The 22,325-nt window shown below is 37.7% G+C and overlaps 1 protein-coding gene across 15 annotated transcripts in view; it reads left to right on the plus strand.

The window, feature by feature from the left end:
• The window catches only part of ANKRD26 (ankyrin repeat domain 26), a 48,992-nt gene that overhangs the window by 3,124 nt on the left and 23,543 nt on the right, over nt 1-22,325 (plus strand). For 2 of the 15 annotated variants that reach the window (XR_014952173.1, XM_021553490.4), the window contains exons 4-19: nt 70-176; nt 689-826; nt 1,603-1,754; nt 4,736-4,786; nt 7,710-7,743; nt 7,822-7,894; nt 9,129-9,189; nt 9,525-10,528; nt 11,064-11,193; nt 12,718-12,779; nt 13,870-13,975; nt 15,626-15,654; nt 15,755-15,821; nt 15,906-15,950; nt 19,470-19,555; nt 21,212-22,198. Coding sequence is in view for 14 of the 15 variants with exons in the window: in XM_021553490.4 (XP_021409165.3) it covers nt 70-176; nt 689-826; nt 1,603-1,754; nt 4,736-4,786; nt 7,710-7,743; nt 7,822-7,894; nt 9,129-9,189; nt 9,525-10,528; nt 11,064-11,193; nt 12,718-12,779; nt 13,870-13,975; nt 15,626-15,654; nt 15,755-15,821; nt 15,906-15,950; nt 19,470-19,555; nt 21,212-22,198 (3,132 nt within the window). In the remaining variant the exon portion in view is untranslated. Of the gene's footprint in view, nt 1-69; nt 177-688; nt 827-1,602; nt 1,755-4,735; nt 4,787-7,700; nt 7,744-7,821; nt 7,895-9,128; nt 9,190-9,524; nt 10,529-11,063; nt 11,194-12,717; nt 12,780-13,869; nt 13,976-15,625; nt 15,655-15,754; nt 15,822-15,905; nt 15,951-19,469; nt 19,556-21,211; nt 22,199-22,325 lie in introns of those variants that run through there. The other 13 variants (XM_021553491.4, XM_021553493.4, XM_085569638.1 and 10 more) reach the window with 13 other exon arrangements.

The raw sequence follows: 22,325 nt of genomic DNA on the forward strand, positions 1-22,325 counted from the left end.
CATATTTTTCTTAAAGGTTTGTTTGTTTTTTGTTTTAACTTTGATTTTTAACTTTATCTGCCCTTTCAGGAGGGATGTACCCCTCTTATTCTTGCTGTCTCCGAACATCATGAAGAGATAATGGAGTTTCTCCTTAAAAAAGGAGCTGATGTGCATGCTCGAGATCAATGTGAAAGGTGAGTGCTGTCAAAATTTACATGGGTCTTTTTAATATTCTTCAGCTTGGCTTGAGAGAGACATGGGAATGAGGTTTGAAAAAATATAAAAAAAGGAGCCACACAGAAGCAGTTACTTCTGTGTGACTTGTGAAAGATGGTCATACCTCAGTGGCTTGCTGTCATATCTCATTCAAAGCTTTCCACATTGAGGACTGCAAAATGTTAGTGACTGTGATGGCCTTCCTGGCAGGAAACCTGCCACTAGCTCAGTGGCATTCCCTCAAATTGAAAACCATCTCCTGCATAGTAGTAGAGTTTCGAAGTGTTGTCTGTGTGGAAGGTTTGTTTTACGATTAAACATTTAATTGTTTTGAGACTCTCTCCCATTTTATTGTTTAATGAAAAATGCTTTTTCTTTTGTTCATTTTAAAGTAATGGAGAGTTTACTTCTTTGAGGGCAAGCAGAAACAAAAATATTTACAGTGACTGTAAAGCAACCCATTTCATATCATATGTCTTGGATCCTCCAGAACCCCGCTTATGACTGCTGCTTCTGGCGGAGAGCTTAATGTGATAAAGGTTCTTCTTCGGTATGGTGCTGATGTTTCCCATAAAGACACTAATGGATGGACAGCTGAGGATTATGCTGTTATTCATGGATATTCTAGGTAAATTTAAAACTGTATCATTAGAGTAAGTTGAAAGTTATCAGTATGGTTTTTGATGATTTTTGATAACAGCACCAAGGTTTAAGTGTGCTGAGACTTGTGTTGAGGATGTGCTCAGTGATGTCTTTATAGAATCATTTAAATTGGAAAAGGCCTCTAAGAATCAACCTGATATTGCCAAGCCCACCACTAAGCCATGTCTCTAAGTGCTAATCTACAACATCTTTCATATACCTCCAGGGCTGGTGACTCAACAGCTTCACTGGTCAGTCTGTTCTAATGCCTGACAACCCTTTCACTGAAGTAATTTTAACTAATATCCAGTTTATCCTTCCGTGACACAACTTGTGGTCATTTCCTCCTGTCTTCTGATATGTATCATTCCAGTACCTATTGTTAACTTGGAAGTGGAGGAAAATTTTTAGCCAGAGTTCTCTGTTAGATTTCAAGTTTTACTGCTAAGCTCACATTTGCTCAATATAAACTCTAAAATATGTCTGTATCTTGCAGTTATTCACAGGTGAAACTTGACAGGTACCAAGCAGGAGTTAACACCTTCGTAGGTTTGAACATGACTGTAGAGTGAGCATGACTGTAGTGAATACTGAAGTGTGTAATAATAATGCAGTAAGTGCATATGAGTATATAAATCTACATGGCTATGGATAGGATAAAGATAGGATAAGAATAGGTTGGATAAGAAGTGGCTGTTAACTCCTCTATTAAAGTATGTGCAGGTATTTAGCCTAATGCATTTCCTCTCTTTTTCTGTACAGTCTTAGCAAACAACTGGCAGAATATGCAGACTGGGAAAACAAAGGAGAAGCTTCTACAGGTGGTGGTGCACGAGGCATCACAGCACTTGGCACTCCACACAGGGCAGCAGCTGCTGGCTTTACATTAGGTGCTCCTGCTGTGGACAGAGGAGGTAAGACCTTTCATCATGGAGTATCTCATGAGGAGAATCAGCATGGCTTTTTCTTAGTGGGTTTGTGTTGTAGCACTTACTGTGTTCACCATTGGCTTTAGTGGAGGCATCAGATGGAGTAGCACAAGCTTTGTGAATGTGCTTATTTGCTGATAGTGGGAAGTGCTGCTTGTCAGGCTGTGAAAGCATTTGATTTGCATTCTGTGTTCACTTCTTAGGGTTGTTACTTTCTGTCTGTCAGACTGTCCACTTATTTGGGTTTTCCTTGAGAGAGAGAGGAGGATAGGGAAGAAACTAGGCAAAAGTGTTTCCTTTTCAAGTGTTTACTTCTACCTAGAGATGGCAACTCAGATTGTGAAAATCCAATTACAAAAGCAGTAGGTTCCACCTGTGTAATTGTTCCTCTTTCTGTACTTGAGAAGCAACAGAGAAAATGAATGGAAAGGTATGTGTCACGTTGATTTTCATGAAGTTTGTGTCTTCATTTTAATGTTAATAGTTCCATCTGCAGTAAGGCCCTTTTGGTACATCCTGTTTCTCAAAATCAGTTATAACTGTTTCCACGTAGGTGCTGTAGAGACATACTTAGCAAATATTATATTGGAACATATATATATGTTATATATATGTATTATAGCAAATATTATGTTGAACAGCAAATATTATATTGGAACTTTGTTGGCAGTAACATTGCAGTGTCTGTGAATGATTTTTTGGCTAGAGTGTATTTTGATTTACAATAAAAATGATGCTTTTCTTTCACTTTCAGTAATTATAATGATTTTTTTTTTAGAAACTAATTATTACCTTATGGTCCAGAAAAACAATTAAATTGCCTTCAGTGAGTTTTAAAAATTCAGTCTATAGTTATGAGCTCAGAGTCCCAGAGGAATCATAGAAAATTAATACCTTAGTATAAATGAAATAGTGTGTCTTATCCTTTACATTTCAAGCCTTACAAGTGGGAGATTTTATTCTTTCTGAATTTTTAAGGGTGTTACTTTGGAGCTATGTAGTAAATGGGCAGAAGATACTGCTCAAAAACAATTCATTATTCTTTTAAATACAGTTATTTATTCCATTTTTAAATATGTAAAAAAAAAAGAGCAAAATATGGGATATTTTTCTTCACTGACTTTTCCTAGATACAGGAATTTAATTTAGAGTCAGACTTTCTTGCTTTGACTTAGGAGGACTTGATTTGACCTAGTCAGAGATTTAGAAAGTTTCTTGATAGATTGCAGGAATATTTTCTTTTTTAAAGGTTTTGGTACAGGTGGTTTAATCAGGAATATGTTGCTTTTGCCCACGCAGGGCACACTGTTACTGTCTCTGAGAGATTAGTAACATAAAGAGACTATTTACCTGCATTAATTCTGCAGTCTCTAGTTTTGCACACAAAAAGTACAGGTCTTGTATCATGAGTCCTTCTGATATGCTGCAGTAACAGACTGTGAAGCCTCTGTTAGAGGAGAAGTTGGAATGATCTCAAGAGACCAGAGAAACCCATTTTGGAATTATTTTCATTTTTGTTGCTCTTCTATGCAGTTTTTCTGGGATCTTCAGTGTTGTCTTTGTTTTCCTGCTTTTGCACTTGTTGAATATTTTTTTCAAAATACTCTCCTCTAATGAGCAATTCAGCCTACTTCAAAAGTTTGCTGTTGTTTATTTGAATATTCACTGTGTGTTGTATTGTTCCTTTTGTGTTTCTGGGTCTCTATGGAAACTGATGAGTTTCCATCACAGAGCTCTTTGAAAATAATTAAGTGCTTCAGTGATTTCTATCTCCCAAGGTCAGTAAAAGCTGTCCTATATTATCCCTTCAGAAAACTGAGAAATGTAGAAGGGATGAGAAACCATCCTGAGGTCCTTTCTTAACTCTTTAAATGTATCTTTTTTTGATACATGTAATCTTGCCACATTTGTTCCATGTGGTAAAATCAATAGAAGGTTGTCTCTGTTCTGTTCTGAGAAAAATATTACATCATGAAGAAATTTGGTGTCAGCTGCAATAACAGAATGAATTGTAGCCTTAAAATACAAAATTTTATGAAGTGGGATGGGTAGAGCAGATGCATAGTGATTTATATTCTGAACTTGTGTTCCACAACACACAGACATGTGCACACACAAACACATAGTCATGATACACCAGTCAATGCACCCATTTCAGTCCAGTTGTGGCCTGCTTTATAGTCCTAGGGGAACATGCTGCCCTCTTGTCATGTCTGTGTTCTGGCTGGTGGCATAGCTTCTGTATGTGGATGGTTCAACATGGTCAAATGAATATAAGCAGGACTTGAAACAGAGGTAGAAATAGCCTATGTTTGTATCAGGCACCAACTGACACAACTTTTAAGATGAGCTGGTTTAAGGCAACAAGTTACTGGGTTCCTTTTTTAGCAACGGATAACAAACATGCTAAAACTGTAACTTGAGTATGTGTAAGTAACATAATATCTCAAAGTTTCATGCTGGTCTGAGTACAAGGACCCAAGATTTGAAACTTCTGCAAAGTCTCTGAAGTTTGATTCTTGACACATATGGATTTTTGAGATGCTCAGAATAAGGAATTTTGTGTGCTGTATGTGTAAAGCACTCTACAACCATGAAGCAATTTAATGTGCATCTCTGCTAGACAAGAAGTAGTCGAGTTGAGGGAAATACAAAATTGTCAAGAGTGTATGTTTCTGATAATATGTTTCAGTGTTTCAAAATACTGAAATATGGATGTTTTACATGGAGCAAGTACATTAAGTTACTGTTTGACACTGTCCCTTGAAAATGGAGCTCTTTAGACTGTGGTTGGGTTGTTTCCAGCACTTCTAGCTGTAGAATAGGCTGATAGTCACAGTATATTCTCCCATTGTTGTAGCTGTTTTGATGTACTGCATATGTTTTCCAAGTTTCTGGAAATTCCAGTTTATTCTGATGTCATTGTTCCATCTGTCCTTTCCATGCCTTTTCCTAAATGGATATAGGAATGCAGCAATCTCCTAACCAGACATCAAGAACAGGAAAATCAAGGAAAGGTATTTTATACAGTAGCATTTAAAATGTGAAACCTGTTGTACATTATACCAATATCAACACATCTATAATGGTTATTATCCTGGAGGCCCCTATTTTCATGGTACTGGTTTTATGAACTACTGGTTTTATTTTGAGAGCAGGTTTTGCGGTTTTATTGTCTATTTGCCTTGGTTCTTTATTATTGAATTTAGTCTTTGCTTTGTGTCATTAGTGATAGTAAATAATGTTTTAATAAGCCTTTCTGTTACTCTGAAATGCAAACAGGCTTTAATTAAAGTAGAAATAATCAATCTCCAGAGACTGCTTTTCTAGACCCCATTTCTACTGTAATCAGAGTTCTGTCTGAGAGGCAGCTCATGAACTTTCTCTCTTGCCTTCTAAAGGACAATGTGACTTGTTCTTGATCAATGCTTAAAATCACTATTCACAGAATGAAAGAATATTTAGAATTAGAAGGGACCCACAAAGATCATCAAGTCCAGCTCTTAAGTGACTGGCCCATACAGAGATTCAACCCACAAACTTGGTATTATTAGCACCATGCTCTACCCAACTGAGTTAATCTGAAGCAAAATTCCAGAAAACTTACTCAGCTCTTATGATTGCTTATAACTGTACTAATTGAAAATATAACTGAAGTCACCCATCAGGAGTGATAACTGATTGCTCCATACTGGTGGAGATATTTTTATTCAGCTTGGGAAATCAGCAGGTAGGTTAGACTGCTGGTACTGGTACTGCTCCATACTGGTGGAGATATTTTTATTCAGCTTGGGAAATCAGCAGGTAGCTTAGACTGCTGGTACTGATTGAGTTAACAGGAAACTGTGGTGTGTACAACTAATTAATATTATTTAAATATTGTGTGTTTGCAATAGGAAACAGTAAAAATTAGAGACTGTGTTGGTATTTTAGCTGTTAGCTTGTCCTTGTTTCAGCTTCTAGGTTTTCTCTACATCACACGCACACTGTATTTCATTGTCCAAAAGCCCAGTGCAGATGAGGAGATGTGCTCATCAAAATTTCCACATGCACCCTGTCTTTAGAACAGAAAAAATTTCCATGCTCTTTTGTGTTTAATGATAGTGGAGAAGGTGTCTTCAGGCATGATATGCCTTTGTTTTCTTTTCCCTTTAATGATTCTGCCAAAACATTGGATTGGTTGTTATGATAGTTGACAAGAATTAGTTATCCAGAATTGAGGAATGCTGAAATAGCTGCTGTGTGGATGTTGTGTTTTTTTCTCCTTCCATTTTGGGAATTGAAAGAAGAGCCCTTTTATTTAATCTTAGCTGTTGATAGTTGAGAGGTTCTAGCACTCTTGAAGCTGCATTCCTAGAGGTCAGGTTTCTTTAGTAGATCAGAGGTGTGCTGGAGTGCACTCCCAACAAGTTTGCAAATAGCCATAAGTTGGGAGGATCAGTAGATGCCCTTCAGGGTAGTGCTGTCATTCAGAGGCATTTACTCTGACAGACTGTGTAAATGAACTCTCAGGTCTGTCTAGTAAAATTAAGCCAGGGTAAATGCAAAATCTGCACATGGAAAAGATCAACCCCTTGCTACAAAGCATGTTGGCACTGCCTGGCAGGAGGGATACCTTGCAGAGAAACCCTGATGGGTCTTGGTGGAGTGAGCTGAGATTGAGCCAGCAGCAGGATGCCCTAGCAACAGTGTCCTGAGTTGTATTAAGAGCAGCATAGCCAAGAGATTGAAGAAAGTGATTATCCACCTCTACTTGGCACTCTCTGGATTATGCCAGTGCTCTGGTTGTAATTTGAGTTTCCAGTGCAAGAGGATTTGTCTTATGACAGTGAGCAAGTTCAGTGGAAAACCATCAGATTTGTCAGGGACAAGAATATTTGCCCTTTGAGGACAGGTTGAGGAAACTAGAATTTTTCAGCCTAGAGAAGTGAATTTGCAGGGGACCTAGCAGCAGCTTCTATAGTATATGTGAGAAGACAAAACCATGTGCTTCCCAGTGGTACATTGACAGGAGATGGAGATATAAGAGGCATAAATGGCAACAACATTGTTTCTATTTGGATGTGGGAACAGTAAAACAGGGAGGTTGTACAGTCTCCCTCCTCGGAATTGTTTAAGACCAGACTGGATAAAGCCCTGAACAACCTTATCTGACGTCATAACTGAGCCTGCTTTGAGAAGGCTGGCTAAGAGACTTCCTGAGGTTCCTTCTGAACTGATTTATCCTATTATCCTATATGCAAGTCACGTTTGTAACACCAGTGAAAGCTTGGAGTGTGCTATAGAGTGCCCTGGGTTTGCCACTTTTGTCTGCTGAATTCCCTTTTTGATGCAGTTTACAGAAGTGTTGGTAATTCTGGTACTTCAGCTTTAGAGCTTGATTATGCTTTTTGATTTTCATTACCTTTGCAAAACAATCTGTAACTGGCTAGAGCAGCAGATAGTGTAATACCTAGCATAATGTTATACATAATGCTGCATAAAATAATAAATCTCTGCATGTGGTGTGTATTTGTAAGATGAGTACTTTGGAAGTTCTTAATGTCTTGCTAAACCACCACTGTTTTGTTAATTGTTTACTATTATAGGATATTAATGCTACAGGTTTCTTGGGGTTTTTTGTTTGGTTGTTTTTTTTTAGTTTAGTTTAGGTGTGTTTCTATGTTTTTTAAACTTAGAGATATAAGACTCCAGAAGAGATACAGCTCTGGTATTTTTATTTTGCTTTGTTGTTTTTGTTTGTTTATTTAATTCAGTGTTGTTTGAAGATGCAGTTTTGTTTTGGAAATGCAGTCATTTATGCCGCCTTGTACTGAGTTTACTACCCAAAGCATTATTCTATATTGATATGTAGAGTTGCCCTTGTGAAATGGTTAAAATTTAAATGGTTAATCTTTAGCATGCTAAATTTAATTTCAATATTTATTAATGTTTGAACAGCAGTAGATGACTTCTCCCAAGGAGACTCAATAAGGTGAGACTGTAAAAATAATAACACTTACCTGAGGAATGACTTGAGAGACACAGTACTCATTTTGCTTTGCTTTTAAAGAAGCTCTGAGAAAGAGGGGAGCGATGACAGTTGGCATACCTCTGAGGAAGAGGAACTTGATTTTACCCCCAAGGTATGGTGCATTTACAGGAAAAACAGCCTGTAAAAATAAGGGGTTTGAAGGCAAATTTTCTTTGGAACTGAAAGAAACTGCAGCTCCAGCCAATATTGTTTTCTTTTTAAAGTAATCTCTGGCCTGCCAGCCTTTCTTCTGCTATGAGTTTTTCCTAAAGTACCTGTAGCTGTGACAGATTGTGCAGTAGATTTGCAATTTGAAGCCCAAAAGCAGTAGATGACAAGATAACCATATAGTTTTATATTTTTTCTTGTTTATATGAGTCAGGTTTGCAGAGTTAAAAAATTTATAAGTTATTATTATAACCTATCCTGTTCTTGTCGAATCATCGTTATTGTTTTCTGTAAATTTGGGGATAGATTCCTAAGTGATCAAGGACATTTATTTATCAAGATCTGCAAAAATCCTCATCACCTAGTTCTCCTTTCTCAGCAGGTTCATCAAGAGTGCTCAATGAATAGATGAGTTACTTGGATGGGTCATCTATTTTCTTCTATAAGATGACATTCAGTACCTGCATGGGATTTCACACTGCATGTTTTCCTTCGTGTTTTTTTTTTGGTTTTTTTTTTTTTTTATGATCTTTTTGTTAGATACAAGCTCTAATGCTTACTGTTTTTACTAATGATCTGTAGAATTATGAACATCTGAGTGATGTCTGGAGCATCAACTCGTTTGCATTGGCATTGTGCTGTGATGTAGAACCTGAGTGTGGTAGTTCAACCCACTCTGTAATGCTGGAGATGCAAGCATGTTTTGCTTTAACTTGATTTTATTTTCTTGCACTGATTTAAATAGAAATGATAGATTTTTTCTGCCATGGTTTTGAAGTTTAGGGGTATTTTTTAAGTGTACTTGCAGGGACTAAGTTTACGCATTAAGTATGGGATCTTAATAGTTACTTACCTTGTGCACATTTGCAAGTAAGCATCTTGAAAATGCACTTTTAAATATAATTGAATTTTACTTAAGTATTACAAATATTAGAAGCAGCTTTTTACAATAGTTAGGTACATAAACATTTTTGAAAAAAATTTTCAGAAGGGTGCCTGCACAGTGTGAAATACTTACTGAATTGGATATAAGAGGAGTGTTTGTGTAGTTAGAAGTATAGAATGGAGCCACCACTGTCATAAGGACAGTCTAGTTATATTTACTGCTCAAGTTTTGATGAGAACAAAGGATTTGTTGCTGTTACTGTTAAAAAAAAATCTTAAACATTTATTTACAGAAGCTGCAGAAACCAAACCTGACACTGTTAATGAATGCTTCACAGCAGTTCAGGAACAACAGTAAGTTAATTTGCAGAAGGTTGCATGATACACTGATATATATAGAGTAGACTTGCTAAGTAGGTTTTTTGGTTAGTTTGGGGGGGACTTTTAAATAATAAATGAGAAAAGTAGCATTTTGTAAACATGGCACTTAATAATTCAGAATAAAATAAGTCATTAATATGAAGATATTAATCCTCTCTTTTAAGCCCCTTTCCTTTATCAAGTTCATCCTCTATCCTGCCCAACCTCTCAATTTCTAAACATTCCCAAATGGCTTCTGTCTTGTACATTAATCTGATAACATGCCTGTTACTGTTTACATAATTTTTTTTTTTTTTTTTTACTTCAAGATGATGGTGGTGGTTCTAGACTTGGAAGTCCTAAGTCACCAAAGAAAAGTCTCAAACAAAGAATCCCATCCAGTGTAAATGTGAACAAAGGGGACAGTGAAGAATTGTTTCATCAGGATGTCTCAGCTGCAAGCAACCTGGATGAAGAAGAATTGGAGGAGGAAGAGGAGGAGGAAGAGGATGAAAATGACAATGAAGATGGTAATGAAGATTATGAGGAGGAAGAGGAGGAGGAGGAGGAGGAGGATGATGAGGATGACGATGAAGATTTTACTGAAGATGAAAAGGAGGAGGAAGAGCTGAAGGATGAAGAAACTCAGTCTAATGAAATACTGGAAGAGGAGAAAACAGAACCTGAAAGGGCAATTAATCAGAAATTAGAGTATTTCAGTAAAGCAAAGTGTGAAGGGGATGCTCGATGTGTAATGGGCAATGTCTGTGATGATGATGAAATAAATAAAGAACATGATGAATCTGTTGATACTCCTGTGTCTTTCATAGCTGAGTCTTGTGAAAGGTTTCAAGAAAATAAAATGGCAATGTCTCCAAAGATGAATAATGAAGTATCTTGCAAGTCAGTACCAAAACAAGCTGTCTTTCAAAATCTAAATAATCTGCAAGATATGCAAGAAACCAAGAACAGAAAAAGCATGATTGAAGAGAAATTTCACAGAAATGCTGACTCCTGTTTTCCAAACTCTGAAGTGACAGACTGGAAAAAAGAGATTACTCAGCCTCTCTTAGATAGTTGTGGTGTTAAGGAGAAAAGGTCAAACTTCAGTGATGGCTTTGAAAGCAGCAATAATCCTTGGTTAGCAGAAAAAAATCTGGGACCTGAAAGACCAACCTCTGTTGTACTTGAACGTGTGGATGGTGAAGATACTGAAGAGGAATATGAAGGAGTAGATGATAAAGACTGTCAACCACTGAAAAAAGAAAGTGAAAACTTGCAGTTAAATAAGCAAGAAGAAAATTTGAGAGCAGCATTTCATTCAAGCAGCGAAGTAAGTATGTAAGGATGATTCAATCACAAGGGTATTTTCTAAGGGTCAGATAGGTAAGGAGCACATACTAAACCAGATTTCTCTTAAGACTTATTTTTCACATATATCCATCTTTTGATCATCTGTTTTTGATGTTAGTGTCTTACTTGGAGTCAAAACAGTTTTTTTGCTATGGTATGGTAATATAGTATGGAAAAAGAATAGGCAGTAGATTCTGGAATCAGTTAGATTTTTCTCATTTCTGTGTTACAGTTTTTATCTATGAAGTTTTACTACCATTTAGGAAAATTCATTGTGTGATTGGTGAAAGTGAGGAAACAAAAATAATTTTGGAGAAGACTGAGAGCAGGAAACTAATAATGATTTTCCATGGAGCAAAGTAGAGAAAAAAAAAATACATTCCAGAATGTTGGAACTTAAATGAAGCTGGAGTTAGACTGACATGAGGAATTGCTTATGGAGGAACAGCAAAGATACTGTTTTGTATCTTTGTTTGTTACTGTTCTTTTCAGCAGTTTTGGTTGATCTCTTTTAGGAAGAATCATCTGAACATGAAGAGAAGGAGGGTTCTGGAAAGAAGCTACAAATTACAGTTGTTGAGGATGTGAAAAATTCTGTTTGTAATTATAGGCATGAAGTCGACAAAGCTTCAAAGGACAACTCTGGTGAGAGAAATTACTTTGTAAATCCTGACCCAAGTTCTTCCTCTACAAATATTAAAGCATAGAAAATGAACTAAAATGGTGATTGACTCCTATGGTAGCAAAATTTTCTCTTTCCTATGAGTCCCAGTGGGCATTGGCAGAGAAGGAAAGCAGATTGCATTGCTTTACATTAGTTCTTTAAAACCTGAAATCGTTGTATATGAAGCAAGTGCCATTCTTGATTTGTTGCTATGTTCTCCCTGAAGTGATCTGAACAAAATGCAAAGATGACAAAGGGAAGGAGGACTAGAATGTCTTAAGTGACAACAGTATTCCCTTTTATGACAAGTACTGTCACATTGAATGGCTGTAATTGCTCTTGGCTGAAGCCTGGGAAGGATTTGAGTCAAGCTGAGAGAAAGCTGTTCTAGTGGCTCACCTTGTCCAGTTTTAAAATGTGGAAGGTCTCTCCAGCACCACATGTGTGTGCTTGAAAGCATTACCAGCCTAGTCAGAGTAGAGCACTTTGGTACTTATCTGAGGTCTGACAGTAGGAAGACAAAGCACTATTTCCATTGTCTGTCTCCAGTGAGTAGCTTGTTGTAGTAGATGTTACCAGAGCATGTGTAGCTGCTGCTCAGATGCTGTGCAGGGGGCACTGGCAGAACCTGCTGTATCCTAGTGTTGTGCCTATACCTGCTTATCTGCCTATATGTGTTTTACCATAAATATGTATTTGGCATAGTGTAAGTAGTCAGAGTTCAGATTGGAACCATCAGTTGCCTCTTCTGGTGTGGGTGCCCTCACAGGCATCCAGCTCCTTCCCCCTTCTTTATGTGTTTGTATCCACACAATTGAATCCTGAATTAGTTTTTTCCTAATGAAGTAGCTTAAAATAGAAATACAATAGTAAAATCTAGCTAGTAACCCCCTGAGACTGAAGCTTAAAATTGTCTTTGAATTGTAGGGAAGGGGTTTGAATTTAACCCTCCCAAGACAGCAATGGTTTTTGTGTGTTTGGGTTAAGTGTTTGAGGAGTGAGCCTCTATTTTTAAATGGCAATGATTAGGTGTCTAGCTTCTGGGAAGGGGCCGGGTAACAGCTTTGTCAGGGAAGATCTTTCCTAGTAGCACAACAAAGGGAGCATTGTTTCTTGGTGATTTTGTGCATGTTAGTGTGAGGAGGCTTTGGATAGTGTTTCTGTGGTACCCCCTGTACAGTGGAAAGTGATAGCAAATGCCAAATTTGGAGCTGTAGGGTGGAGAGACCTTAACTCTGTATACAACAGAACTGCAGGATACTGGAGTATCTTCCTGAACGTTACCCAAGCATGTTGACTATTGCCTGTAGCTTTGTTAGCTGTTGTGCATAGCCATCTTCTGATAGAAAGGAAGCAAAAGGAGTTGGAAGTATAAAGGAGATAACATGATGTGTCTGACTGGGAAGAAACACTTGAATAAAACTTGCTTCTTAGTTTGTCGTTATCAATGGAACCTGCATCTTTGGATGTACAAACAATCATCTCACTTCTTACCTTATTTCTAGGTGCCTTTCCAACAGTGGGAACAGAGCAAGAGGAAGATGCTGAATCTCCCTGGGATTCTGAGGTACTTTTTGTGAAGGACACAAGGGTTTCCACTGCAGGAAGTAGAAGTAAGGTCCAGAATCACTTGAGAGCGTCCTTTTCATTTGGACACTACTGTAGGTAGTGTCAGTAGGACACTACTGTTGATAAGGCTTATTTCCTTTTTTCTTCCTTTTGCCATATGTTTATAACTTTTGCTCTAGGCCAGCTGCTCGGTTAGGATTGGGATGAATTTAGGTTGAGCTAATGGCTTGGGTCACAGCAACTGGCCTTTGAGTTTGGTTTCTAGTATAGTCCAGAAAAAGTGAAGTTCCTTACTGCTTTTCACAGAGGCCGGCAGGATTGTTGCTTTTTCACATACAGCCCTAGTCTGCTGACCTGGTTAGCTGTTGCCCTTGGGGTCTACAAGCTAGGTGGCTAGCTGCTTCTGAACAGATCCTCTCTACCTTTTGTAGGTGTACTCTGGCCCTCTTTAAAATCATGTTCAACAGAGGCACTGCACATGCTGGCCTTGTTTGCTTTTTTCATTCTTTCTGTGGCAATCAGCAAGGTCTGTAGCTAAGTCCCTCTGATTCTTCTTTTGAGAAAAAAGAATTTTCCCATCCCCTTCTTAAAAATACAAGGCTCAAACATTGTTAATTTTAAGGTAGTTTTGAACTCCGCCTTGCTAATCTTTGTTCAGACAAAATGGCTCTTGCAATTGGAGCAGCACTGTGTTCATTCACTACCACAGGATATTTGCCTAGGGAGTGTCAGTACCAACTTGGATGTCATACAAATTCAGTACAAATGTTGGACCACTGCAGACATGTATCTGTTGGTTCACAAGCTGTATCTTGAGTTACCATGTTAATTCTTGTTTGTGGTTGTTGAGTTTGTAAGTGTGGCAGATTAGTGGCATGAAGTTTTTGCTTAAGGTCTGAAAGCAAACGCAATTGCTGTGATTTCCCAATATACCATGTTTTGATGCATTCTTGCCAAGGGCCTTAAAAAACATTTTTGTATCTAGAATATACTTGATACTGTGCTACATTAATTAGTTTAGCAGGAACTTTTTGTATAGAAGTGAGTTGAAAATTAATTCTGTACCATTTCTCATTCATGTGTTTTAGGTTACACAGGCAGATTCTGAAAGAAAAATACCCTGTGATGTGCTGCTTCCAGCTGCAAAGAGACATGGAGCATGCTCCCAGTTTGTTTCAGAGGAAAGTGACAATGGTAACTTCCTGCTGGGCTAATGTTTGTAAGCATTTATAGGCTAAAGTAAACTTCTATAGCTGTCAGTCTTGGAGATGCTGTCACGGTGTGAGTGCAAACCATACCAATTAAGTGCTTATTGTTTGTTAATTAATGCCAGTAATCACAGCACTTGCTGGTCAGTTTGTAAAGAAAATTATTTGCATTTTTTGTTCTTCCAGTGAGTATCTAGTTTTTTTGATTCAGGTTCTTGTTTCATAGCAATGGCAGTGTATGTCTATTAGGACTGACCTCTCTCATCATTTAACATTCTTAGATGATAATGCAACAGAAGACAGCTAGCCTTTGATAACCTTTGATAGCATTTTAATAGCTTTATGTTCTGCTTCGTCTAGAAGCTGAAGTAGGACTACATGTACAGGAATTTTTGCTGAGGATTTCTGCCTGTGGTTTGTGACACTGTCTCTTGAGTGTCTTGAGCAAAACTTTACAAGTTTCCAGGAGTTTCAAATGCAGTTGTTAACTATTTGTCACAGAATTCTGCTTAGACAAGAATTCTACTAAAACAAGTTTAGGATCAGTGTGAAAAGATGGTAAAAATGGTTATGGTAATCTTTCTAAGACCACCAGGTTTACTGAAATTGAATACTGTTTGTTTTTTAATGCTGGGGTTTTTTTTTTAATATAAAATATTTTTTAAAATTATTTAAATATAATTTTTTTGCCCTGGAGCCATTCTTAATAATTCTAAGTATTCTTTCATTTACTTATTTAGTCACATACAACTGTATGATGACTTAAGCAGAGGATTTGAGTAGTACAGGTGGGATTGTGTGGGTTTGGAAATTATTTAATATTAGACAAAATATTAAAACATATTTGGAACTATGTTCTAAATGTAGAATAAAGCCAGACAACATTTGTCTCTGTTGTTCCTCTGCAAGCTAAACCACAACAATCAGATGAACACTGCCTTGATTTTAACTTGTTAGACATATATGAGGTTTCTCTGTCTGCTCCCATGCTTTCTTAGTCCCATCAATGGAAAACAAAATGCTCATCAATATTAAGCGCTTCTAGAATAATCACACAGAATCACAGAATGATTAGGTTGGAAGAGACCTTCAAGATCATCAAGTCCAACCCATGCCCTGAACACCTTAGCTAGACCATGGCATCAAGTGCCATATCCAGTCATTCTTTGAACACATCCAGGGATGGTGACTCCACCACCTCCCCAGGCAGGCCATTCCAATTACTCTTTCTGGCAAAAACTTCTTCCTAATATCCAACCAATCATAGTCATAGTGCTGTTTTATGATCATTACAGCAGACCAGCTTTGGCTTTTGAAATAATCCTTTTAGAAAGCAGGATTCAGCTCCTCACAAGGACTAAATATTTTAATCTTGTTCTGTTAACAAGCATGATCTTACTGCTTCACCTGTATTGTCCTAGTTCTGTGATAATTATTTTTTAAATCAAAGATTTTCTTTTATTGTATACTAAGATACATGATGCATGATAAGGTAAATGCAATGTTAAGTATTGTACTCCTGATGAAATAATGCTTGTGACTGATACTTAGTTGTAGAAACTACTAATGTTGAATGGAGTAAAAGGTACCCAACATTTTAAAAAATAACATTTCCCAAAATATTTTTCACTTACAGCCTTTTTGGAGAAACCAAATAATTCACAGGTAAACATTTTTTCATGTTAGACAGACTACTTATTCTTCTCATTAAATAGTTTGTAGTTACTTTGATTTTGGTGTTTTATTATGGAATTGTCTTTCATAGCTGAAGACTCCCATATCTACTTTGGAAATGAACAAAACTTCTCCTGAAAACAGACAGCAGAAATCAGGTAATATTTGCCTTAAGTGGTTCTTAGTTTAGCTTCATAATCTTTTAGGAGTATTTAATAAAGCATCTGTTTTATGTTTTGCAGATCTATTGCAGGAATTTGATTTAGAAGATGTCGAGGATATTGAAGGTATTCATGACCATCTCTTAGTCATGTTCTTTTATGAACAGACACATTGTAATTGTGATTTATTGAAAAATATGGATATTGATCTAGTACCGATATCCAACTGTGACGGACAAAAACTCTCTAACAGTTTAAAGTTAGAAAGTGTGTGTTTATTCGACACTGGGCAGTGTGCAGGATAGCTCCCAAATACACACCGTGCCTTCCAGGTGATTACAGAGTCTTTTTATCCAGACAAGTATTGAATACACAAAATGCAAATACATATTCATAATTTTGGTACATCCCATTCCCTGCTTCATATGCTAATCGCTCCAAAAGCTATTCAGCATGTGTAGTTTGTTCCTTGAAATGGGTCAGTGTCCTTTTCATGGGGAGGGGTCCCAAAATGAGGAAGTAAATGAAGTCTTCCTCGTTTTGACCTTTCTACCTTTTCAATGCAAATATGACAAATGAACTCTTGGTAGAACTCCCATTCCTTGTCTTCAATTGGTTTCAGAACAGAGGAGGCCCACAATTGTCTTATGTTCCTAAAAGCTATTTGTCAGTTTCTATATTCTTCATTATAAACCCAGCTAACTAAACATTGTGTTGACAAACAATCAATTATTAGTTAACTACTAGCTTCTAACTTCATCAAGCCTACTCATTTATTATTATTATTTTAATTAACTCTAGTAAGGCTTATTTCTAACTAAAATCTTAGCTCCTCTAAAATCTCTAAATTCCTTAAAGTTTACGTTTCAATTGCAAATCTTTTCTTAATTTTAAATTAGTGGTTCTAACAAGGTGCTCTGGACGCAAAAGGACTACTGAAATATACACTTGTACCTGTTTGCTCCTTCCTATAGTCTGCCCTTCCATGATGTTGGCTTCCTCAAGCATATATGTTGTCATCTCCCCTTTTCAGGCAGTCCTGAAGATGGAGGAATGTTGATGCTTTGTGTCTTTCCTGCCTTTTCACTTTATCTCTGTCAGCTACACAAAAATTTCAAGATTGATTAAACACTATGTGAAATAGATCTTAGGGGTTTCAAAGAGCCTAAAATCTTACTTGAAGGCTGAGACTTCAAATTCAACATAGCTGCTGTTGAAAACTTCTCTGATGGGCAAGACTAAATGGGAGCTTGGGTTACTTTTGATTACAGCAGTCTTGTTAGTGATAACTTAGGATTCCCTCTGCAGTAATTTCTGTGTGCTACCTGCAAATATTCCTAGACCACCAGCACATCTGTCTGATTTTACTGCTGGCTGGAGCCTTCATCTGCACCAGCAAGCTGCTTGGTATTGGGATATCTATAAGCATGAGTAAAGTCTAAAGCTCCTCTTGTTAAAAAACAAGGAAAAGGGAAAAATGCCTGTGTTCCTTATAGAACATTATCCTTGGATAATCCCTAATTATTGCTTGTTGGAACTCAAAATGTCCCTCAGACATTTTTGGAGGTTTCAGGCCTTGGTCAGAAGCATTTTAGACCCTGGCAAGCAGCTGGAAACAGCTGTGATTTTGAGTTTGAGCCGTGGAATGAGTTACCAATTTTGAAGGTGGAACAAGCAGTCACAAAGGGTTAGATAGTATAGTAGAAGTAGTTACAAAGTAGAGGGGAAGTTTTTTTAGTATTGTACAGGGGGGTTTTAGCACCTGTACAGGGGGGTTTTTACTTTGTACATGGGGGTCAGAAGTTCTAAGATGGAGGAAAGTGGGCTGATCCTGTTCTTCCTCCTCCTTCCTTACCTCCATGTTCTTGGTAATGCTGGCACTTATGGATTGGTTTAGAGTAAAAAAGCACCTTGTAACATAGGTAGTAGGTATTAGGAAAAAACTGTAAACATGGAACATGTAATATATCATATAAAAGATAGCAGCAGCCCTGGGTGGGAGAGAGAAGAAGCAGACAGCAGACAGAGAGGATGTCAGGGTGTGTGTGTGCCTCTGCCTGGGCCACTGACCAAGCAGCCGCAGCCCGCAAAGACAATCTTTTAGATAACTCACAATAAACTGCCTTGAGACTGAACAGCAAGAGGCTGCAGTCTTTCGTTGGAAACACGGGTTGGAGGAGAGACTTTACCACCACATGGGACCCCTGAACCAGGCCGGGGGTTCCCACAATTACTGTTATTATTGTCTTTAGTATTTATCAGACTATCTGAAATGCATCAGAATTATCAAGAAATCATCATAACAACCCTGTGAAATGAGTGCTGTCAATCCACTAATGACTGCTGTGTAATGCCTTGTACTGAAATACCCAACAATCTAATCTACAAAAGATCTCAGAAATTTTACCCAGCAGTGGAGATGGAAGGAAAAGGTTGTTACTTCACACTGTGTAACTTGGGTTCAGAATTGACCTCTAGAGACCTTTATGACTGACTGAGGAGCTCGTACTCCAGACATAAAGTTGTAACTCTGAGCTTGTATCAAATGTTAAGAACGCTTCAAAGAATGAAGACTTGCAAAAGTACTCACCCAAAGCAGAAAATGCCAAGAAGTGAGGTTGTGCCCTTTTGTATTTTTGTGATGATACCTACCTATTTTTCTCAGTCTTGCTCATTTTTCTTGTAGGAAGGGTATTTTGTCTCTCTTTAGCAGTGAAGTGTTGTGTATAGAAAGGCTATTGTGTAGAATCCACAGCGTTATGAAACAAGACAGGAGGTGCAGAGTGATAAGGGTGAAAAGCCTCCATCTCTTGTTTTTAGATTCCTCAGTTGAGTTGCTAAGACTTGTTTCTTTGTGAAAACTTGTCACTTGAAAGTGTACAATGTGCCTTCCACAAGAACAATGACAGTGAGATGCTGCTTCTAGATTGTGTTTGGGATTATCTGGAGTGCAGTTTTCTGGTGTAACAGAGTTCAGGGTAGGCTGCCAGACTGAATACATCTGAGAAGTTTGTGACCTGCCCATACTGTATAGAAATTCTGAGAGAGGGAAGAGTGGAATCCGGTTTTCAATAGTATAAGCAAAATGTTCAGAGTATGGATTGTTTCTCAGCATTATACAAGTCTGTCCTTCAGTTTCCATCTGTGTCTTCTGCAACAGATAAGGTAGCAGTTTGAAATACTCAGTCCAGATTCACACCTAGAGACAGATTTGTTTCATGGATAGAGTAAAGCAGGGCCTTAAAATATTTCAAAGCTATGATGTTTTTCATTATTTTTTGTGTGGTGCACATATGCACTTAGGGAAATTACAGTTGCTGGAGACATGTAACTGTATGGCACACAGTGTTTCAAAGAGAAGGATCAAGATAATGCACCTTTAAGAAGCAGGATTGGTTGATTTGTGACCACTTGCAGTAATTTGCAGCAAATTTTCTTTAAATGCCCTTTAAGAAAGCAATGTACAAAGATGCATCTTCAATCTGTTTTATGGTAATTTTTGTCTATAATAGCTCATCATAAATTGAAGGCGATGCATTATTTTGTGTCAAGATTTTTCTCACAAATATGCTTCAAGATGCACTCTAAATGTAAAAAGTAGTATTAGGTCATGCTGGTTATCAAAATACAGTTTTTTCACTGTAGGTGAGTACTCGGGATCTACTTTTCATATGTCAGCAGCAGCTGAAAAAGAAGACGATAAGGATGCCATTAAAGACTATGGAGTGTGGGTATGTAACATCAAAGATTTTGAATTAAGAGTCTGAATCAGTAAATTTTACTATACACTGTAAAGCAAAGAATTATATATTATACACATGTAAAGTGAAGGAAACTTACCAGTCAATGAATAATTCTGGAGAATTCTGTAGATAAACATTGTATAACAGACTGAAGTAAAATGGGATGCAGTCTCCTTATGGTGGGGAAAAATGCCTATTATTATATTGGATACTTGTTGCTCTAATTTGTTTCCAGCTGGTTTACATGGACTTCGCTCTGTGTTTTTCTTTTTTCATAGTGCTGAGAAACAGTGCAGTCAAATTCTTTTCTTTCTCTATGCAAAATGCACATTTAAGTAAAGAAGGAAATTTGTGTATAGTATGCTGATCTGTTGGATTAAGTATGCCTGGTCTTCCACTTTGTAACAGAAGAAGAAACAAAAAAAACTTGCATTTTGTGACCTCAGTGCTTTCCCTGTCTCTGCAAAATACATGCTTGTTTGGGCATGTTACTGTTTGAAAAGGTTTTTTACAGAAGGCATTTTAGACAGGAATAAGGCAGGCGTCCTATTTGTGTTGGGCCTACAACAGGAGAGGGAGAGGGCTGGATAGAGGGGTCTGGAGTCTTCTGTAGCACCTCAAGGGACAGTGGAGCAAATTACTTCTACTCCACACCCAGGTGTGATAAAAACGAAGATGCTGAATATTGACAGGCAGAGCAGGGAACTTGGGCCTGCTGGCAGTGGTCGTGCTTGGCAGTGAACTGGGGAATGGGGAGGCTGAGGCAGATGGGACCTGGCTGAGGTGCTCCTTGCCTGTTCTGGAAGGGAATTCCCTGCAGGAATTTTGGCAGAGTGAGAAGGGCTTGGCTACCGAGGGAGGAGTTGAATGGCCTTAGCCATCGGTTGAATGGCCTTAGCCCATTGTGACTGAGGCTGCAGGGCTGCTGGAAAGCAGCAAATGGGGAAGGGGCGTGTGAGGAGCAGGGTGTGGGCTCAGGGACAGGAGGAGACAGGCGGCATTGAGGGAGGCGTGGTGTGGTTTTCACATAAGTTTGGGTTCCTGACTTCTGCGATGAAGGAGGGAATGGTCAGTTTTCCCTCATAAATGCTTTTCTTTGGATCTTGGAATGAAATTTAACATTTCTGTGCCTTGGGAGGAAATAGGCCCACTTCTCCATGTGGTGGACAATAAAAAGGTTGTCATGTTCATTAACACTCTTATTAGCTTAGCTGGCAGGGAATTGTAAAATGCCAGACAGTATGGAGAAAGGAAGGTGAGGAAACACGGGCAGTTCCAAAGAAAAATGGTATTAAAGCAATGAAACGTGAAAAAATAAATTGCTTTCTAACAAAGGCCGCTGGTTACAAAAAGCAGGCAGGCCTAAAGGTGAAAGTAACCCTCACCTAGAAAACTTCATTTCTAGAAAAGCTGTTGTCTCCAATAAGTCCTAGTAGCTAGTAAGTCCTTTTTTTTTAAGTAAAAGGTGAGTCAGTGAATGTTTAATTTAGTATTCTTTGAATTATATTATAAAAATTGCTTTCAAAATATCTTGATGCTGTTTTTTCTGTTACATGATAGGATGAGTTTGCAATGGAAATTACCTTGATTAACTGTAACTTCCTTTTTCTTGGTAATCTTTTTGTCTGTACCTGTATACTTAAGGATAAATATATTTTAGAAACTACCAGCTTGATAGAAAAAACAGCACATGAAAATCAGACTGACAAAGCAGAAGTTTCACATCAGGAAGCCCTAACAAAAAAAGAGGAATTGCACAGTGCTGACAAGGAGTTAATTCTAAAGCCTTGGGAAGAAAGATATGAAAAAATGTGGGTTGAAAATGAGAAAAGGGAATTGAAAACAAATTTTAAAAACATTACAGCAGAGTTGAAGCAGTTGTTTGGTGAAAATGAAGCTGGAGAAGAAACTGCTTCCCTTGTGGAAGAAATACCTGAAAATGGCTTTGGTGAAGAATTGAAGAGTTCTCACATTATTTCATCTCCTGTGACAGAATCAAATAATTTAGAAAGCCAAGGTGAATTTGGAGGTATTAAACTTACATTTGGTGGAAAAATACCCAAAATGGAAATTGCATTTCCAAGTCGTGGTGTTCTTCCTGATCAAAAGAGCTTAAAGACAAATGTAGAAGATACCTGGAATACAGATGAAGAAGCTGGCATCAACAATGTAGATAACAGAAAGATGTCTCTAGCTAAAGGAGAGAAAAAGAAAACGCTTACTATAGAAACAGAAGAGAATGATAATGGAAAGAGTAGAAATGCAGAGGAAGGTCCTGCTTACTCCCTGAGACATAGCTTAAAATCAAGTATTTTGGGTGACATTTCTAATATTCTTCCTAAAATAAAATCTGTTTGTACAAGTGATGAAAGTGCACATTCTGTAACAGAAATGAAACTTAAGTACTCTGGATTTAATGATGATATTCCCAAGGACTGCCATATCAACAGTAATATAGGAGAAATAGGAACTGAAAGTCTTTTTACTAGTGCTCAGGAATCATGTGACATGCTGGAAAGAAGTCTTGATGAAGAGCTAAAACGAGATATGAAAAGATTTAAGAGTAAGGTAGGAATTCTGCAAACAGTATTCCTGGCTTTGGAGAAAGAGAAGGTACAGCTGCAAAAAGAGGTAGTTCACGTGCTACTCATTATTCTTTAGTCTTTCTCCATATCAATGGTCCTGTTCACTTCAGCTATTCATCATTAAATGAAGATGCTTTGTGCAAATTAATTGTCGTTTGAATGCAAAGACAATA

Source organism: Lonchura striata, chromosome 1A, assembly GCF_050655825.1.
Source record: "Lonchura striata isolate lonStrDom1 chromosome 1A, ASM5065582v1, whole genome shotgun sequence".
Classification (NCBI taxonomy): Eukaryota; Metazoa; Chordata; class Aves; order Passeriformes; family Estrildidae; genus Lonchura; species Lonchura striata.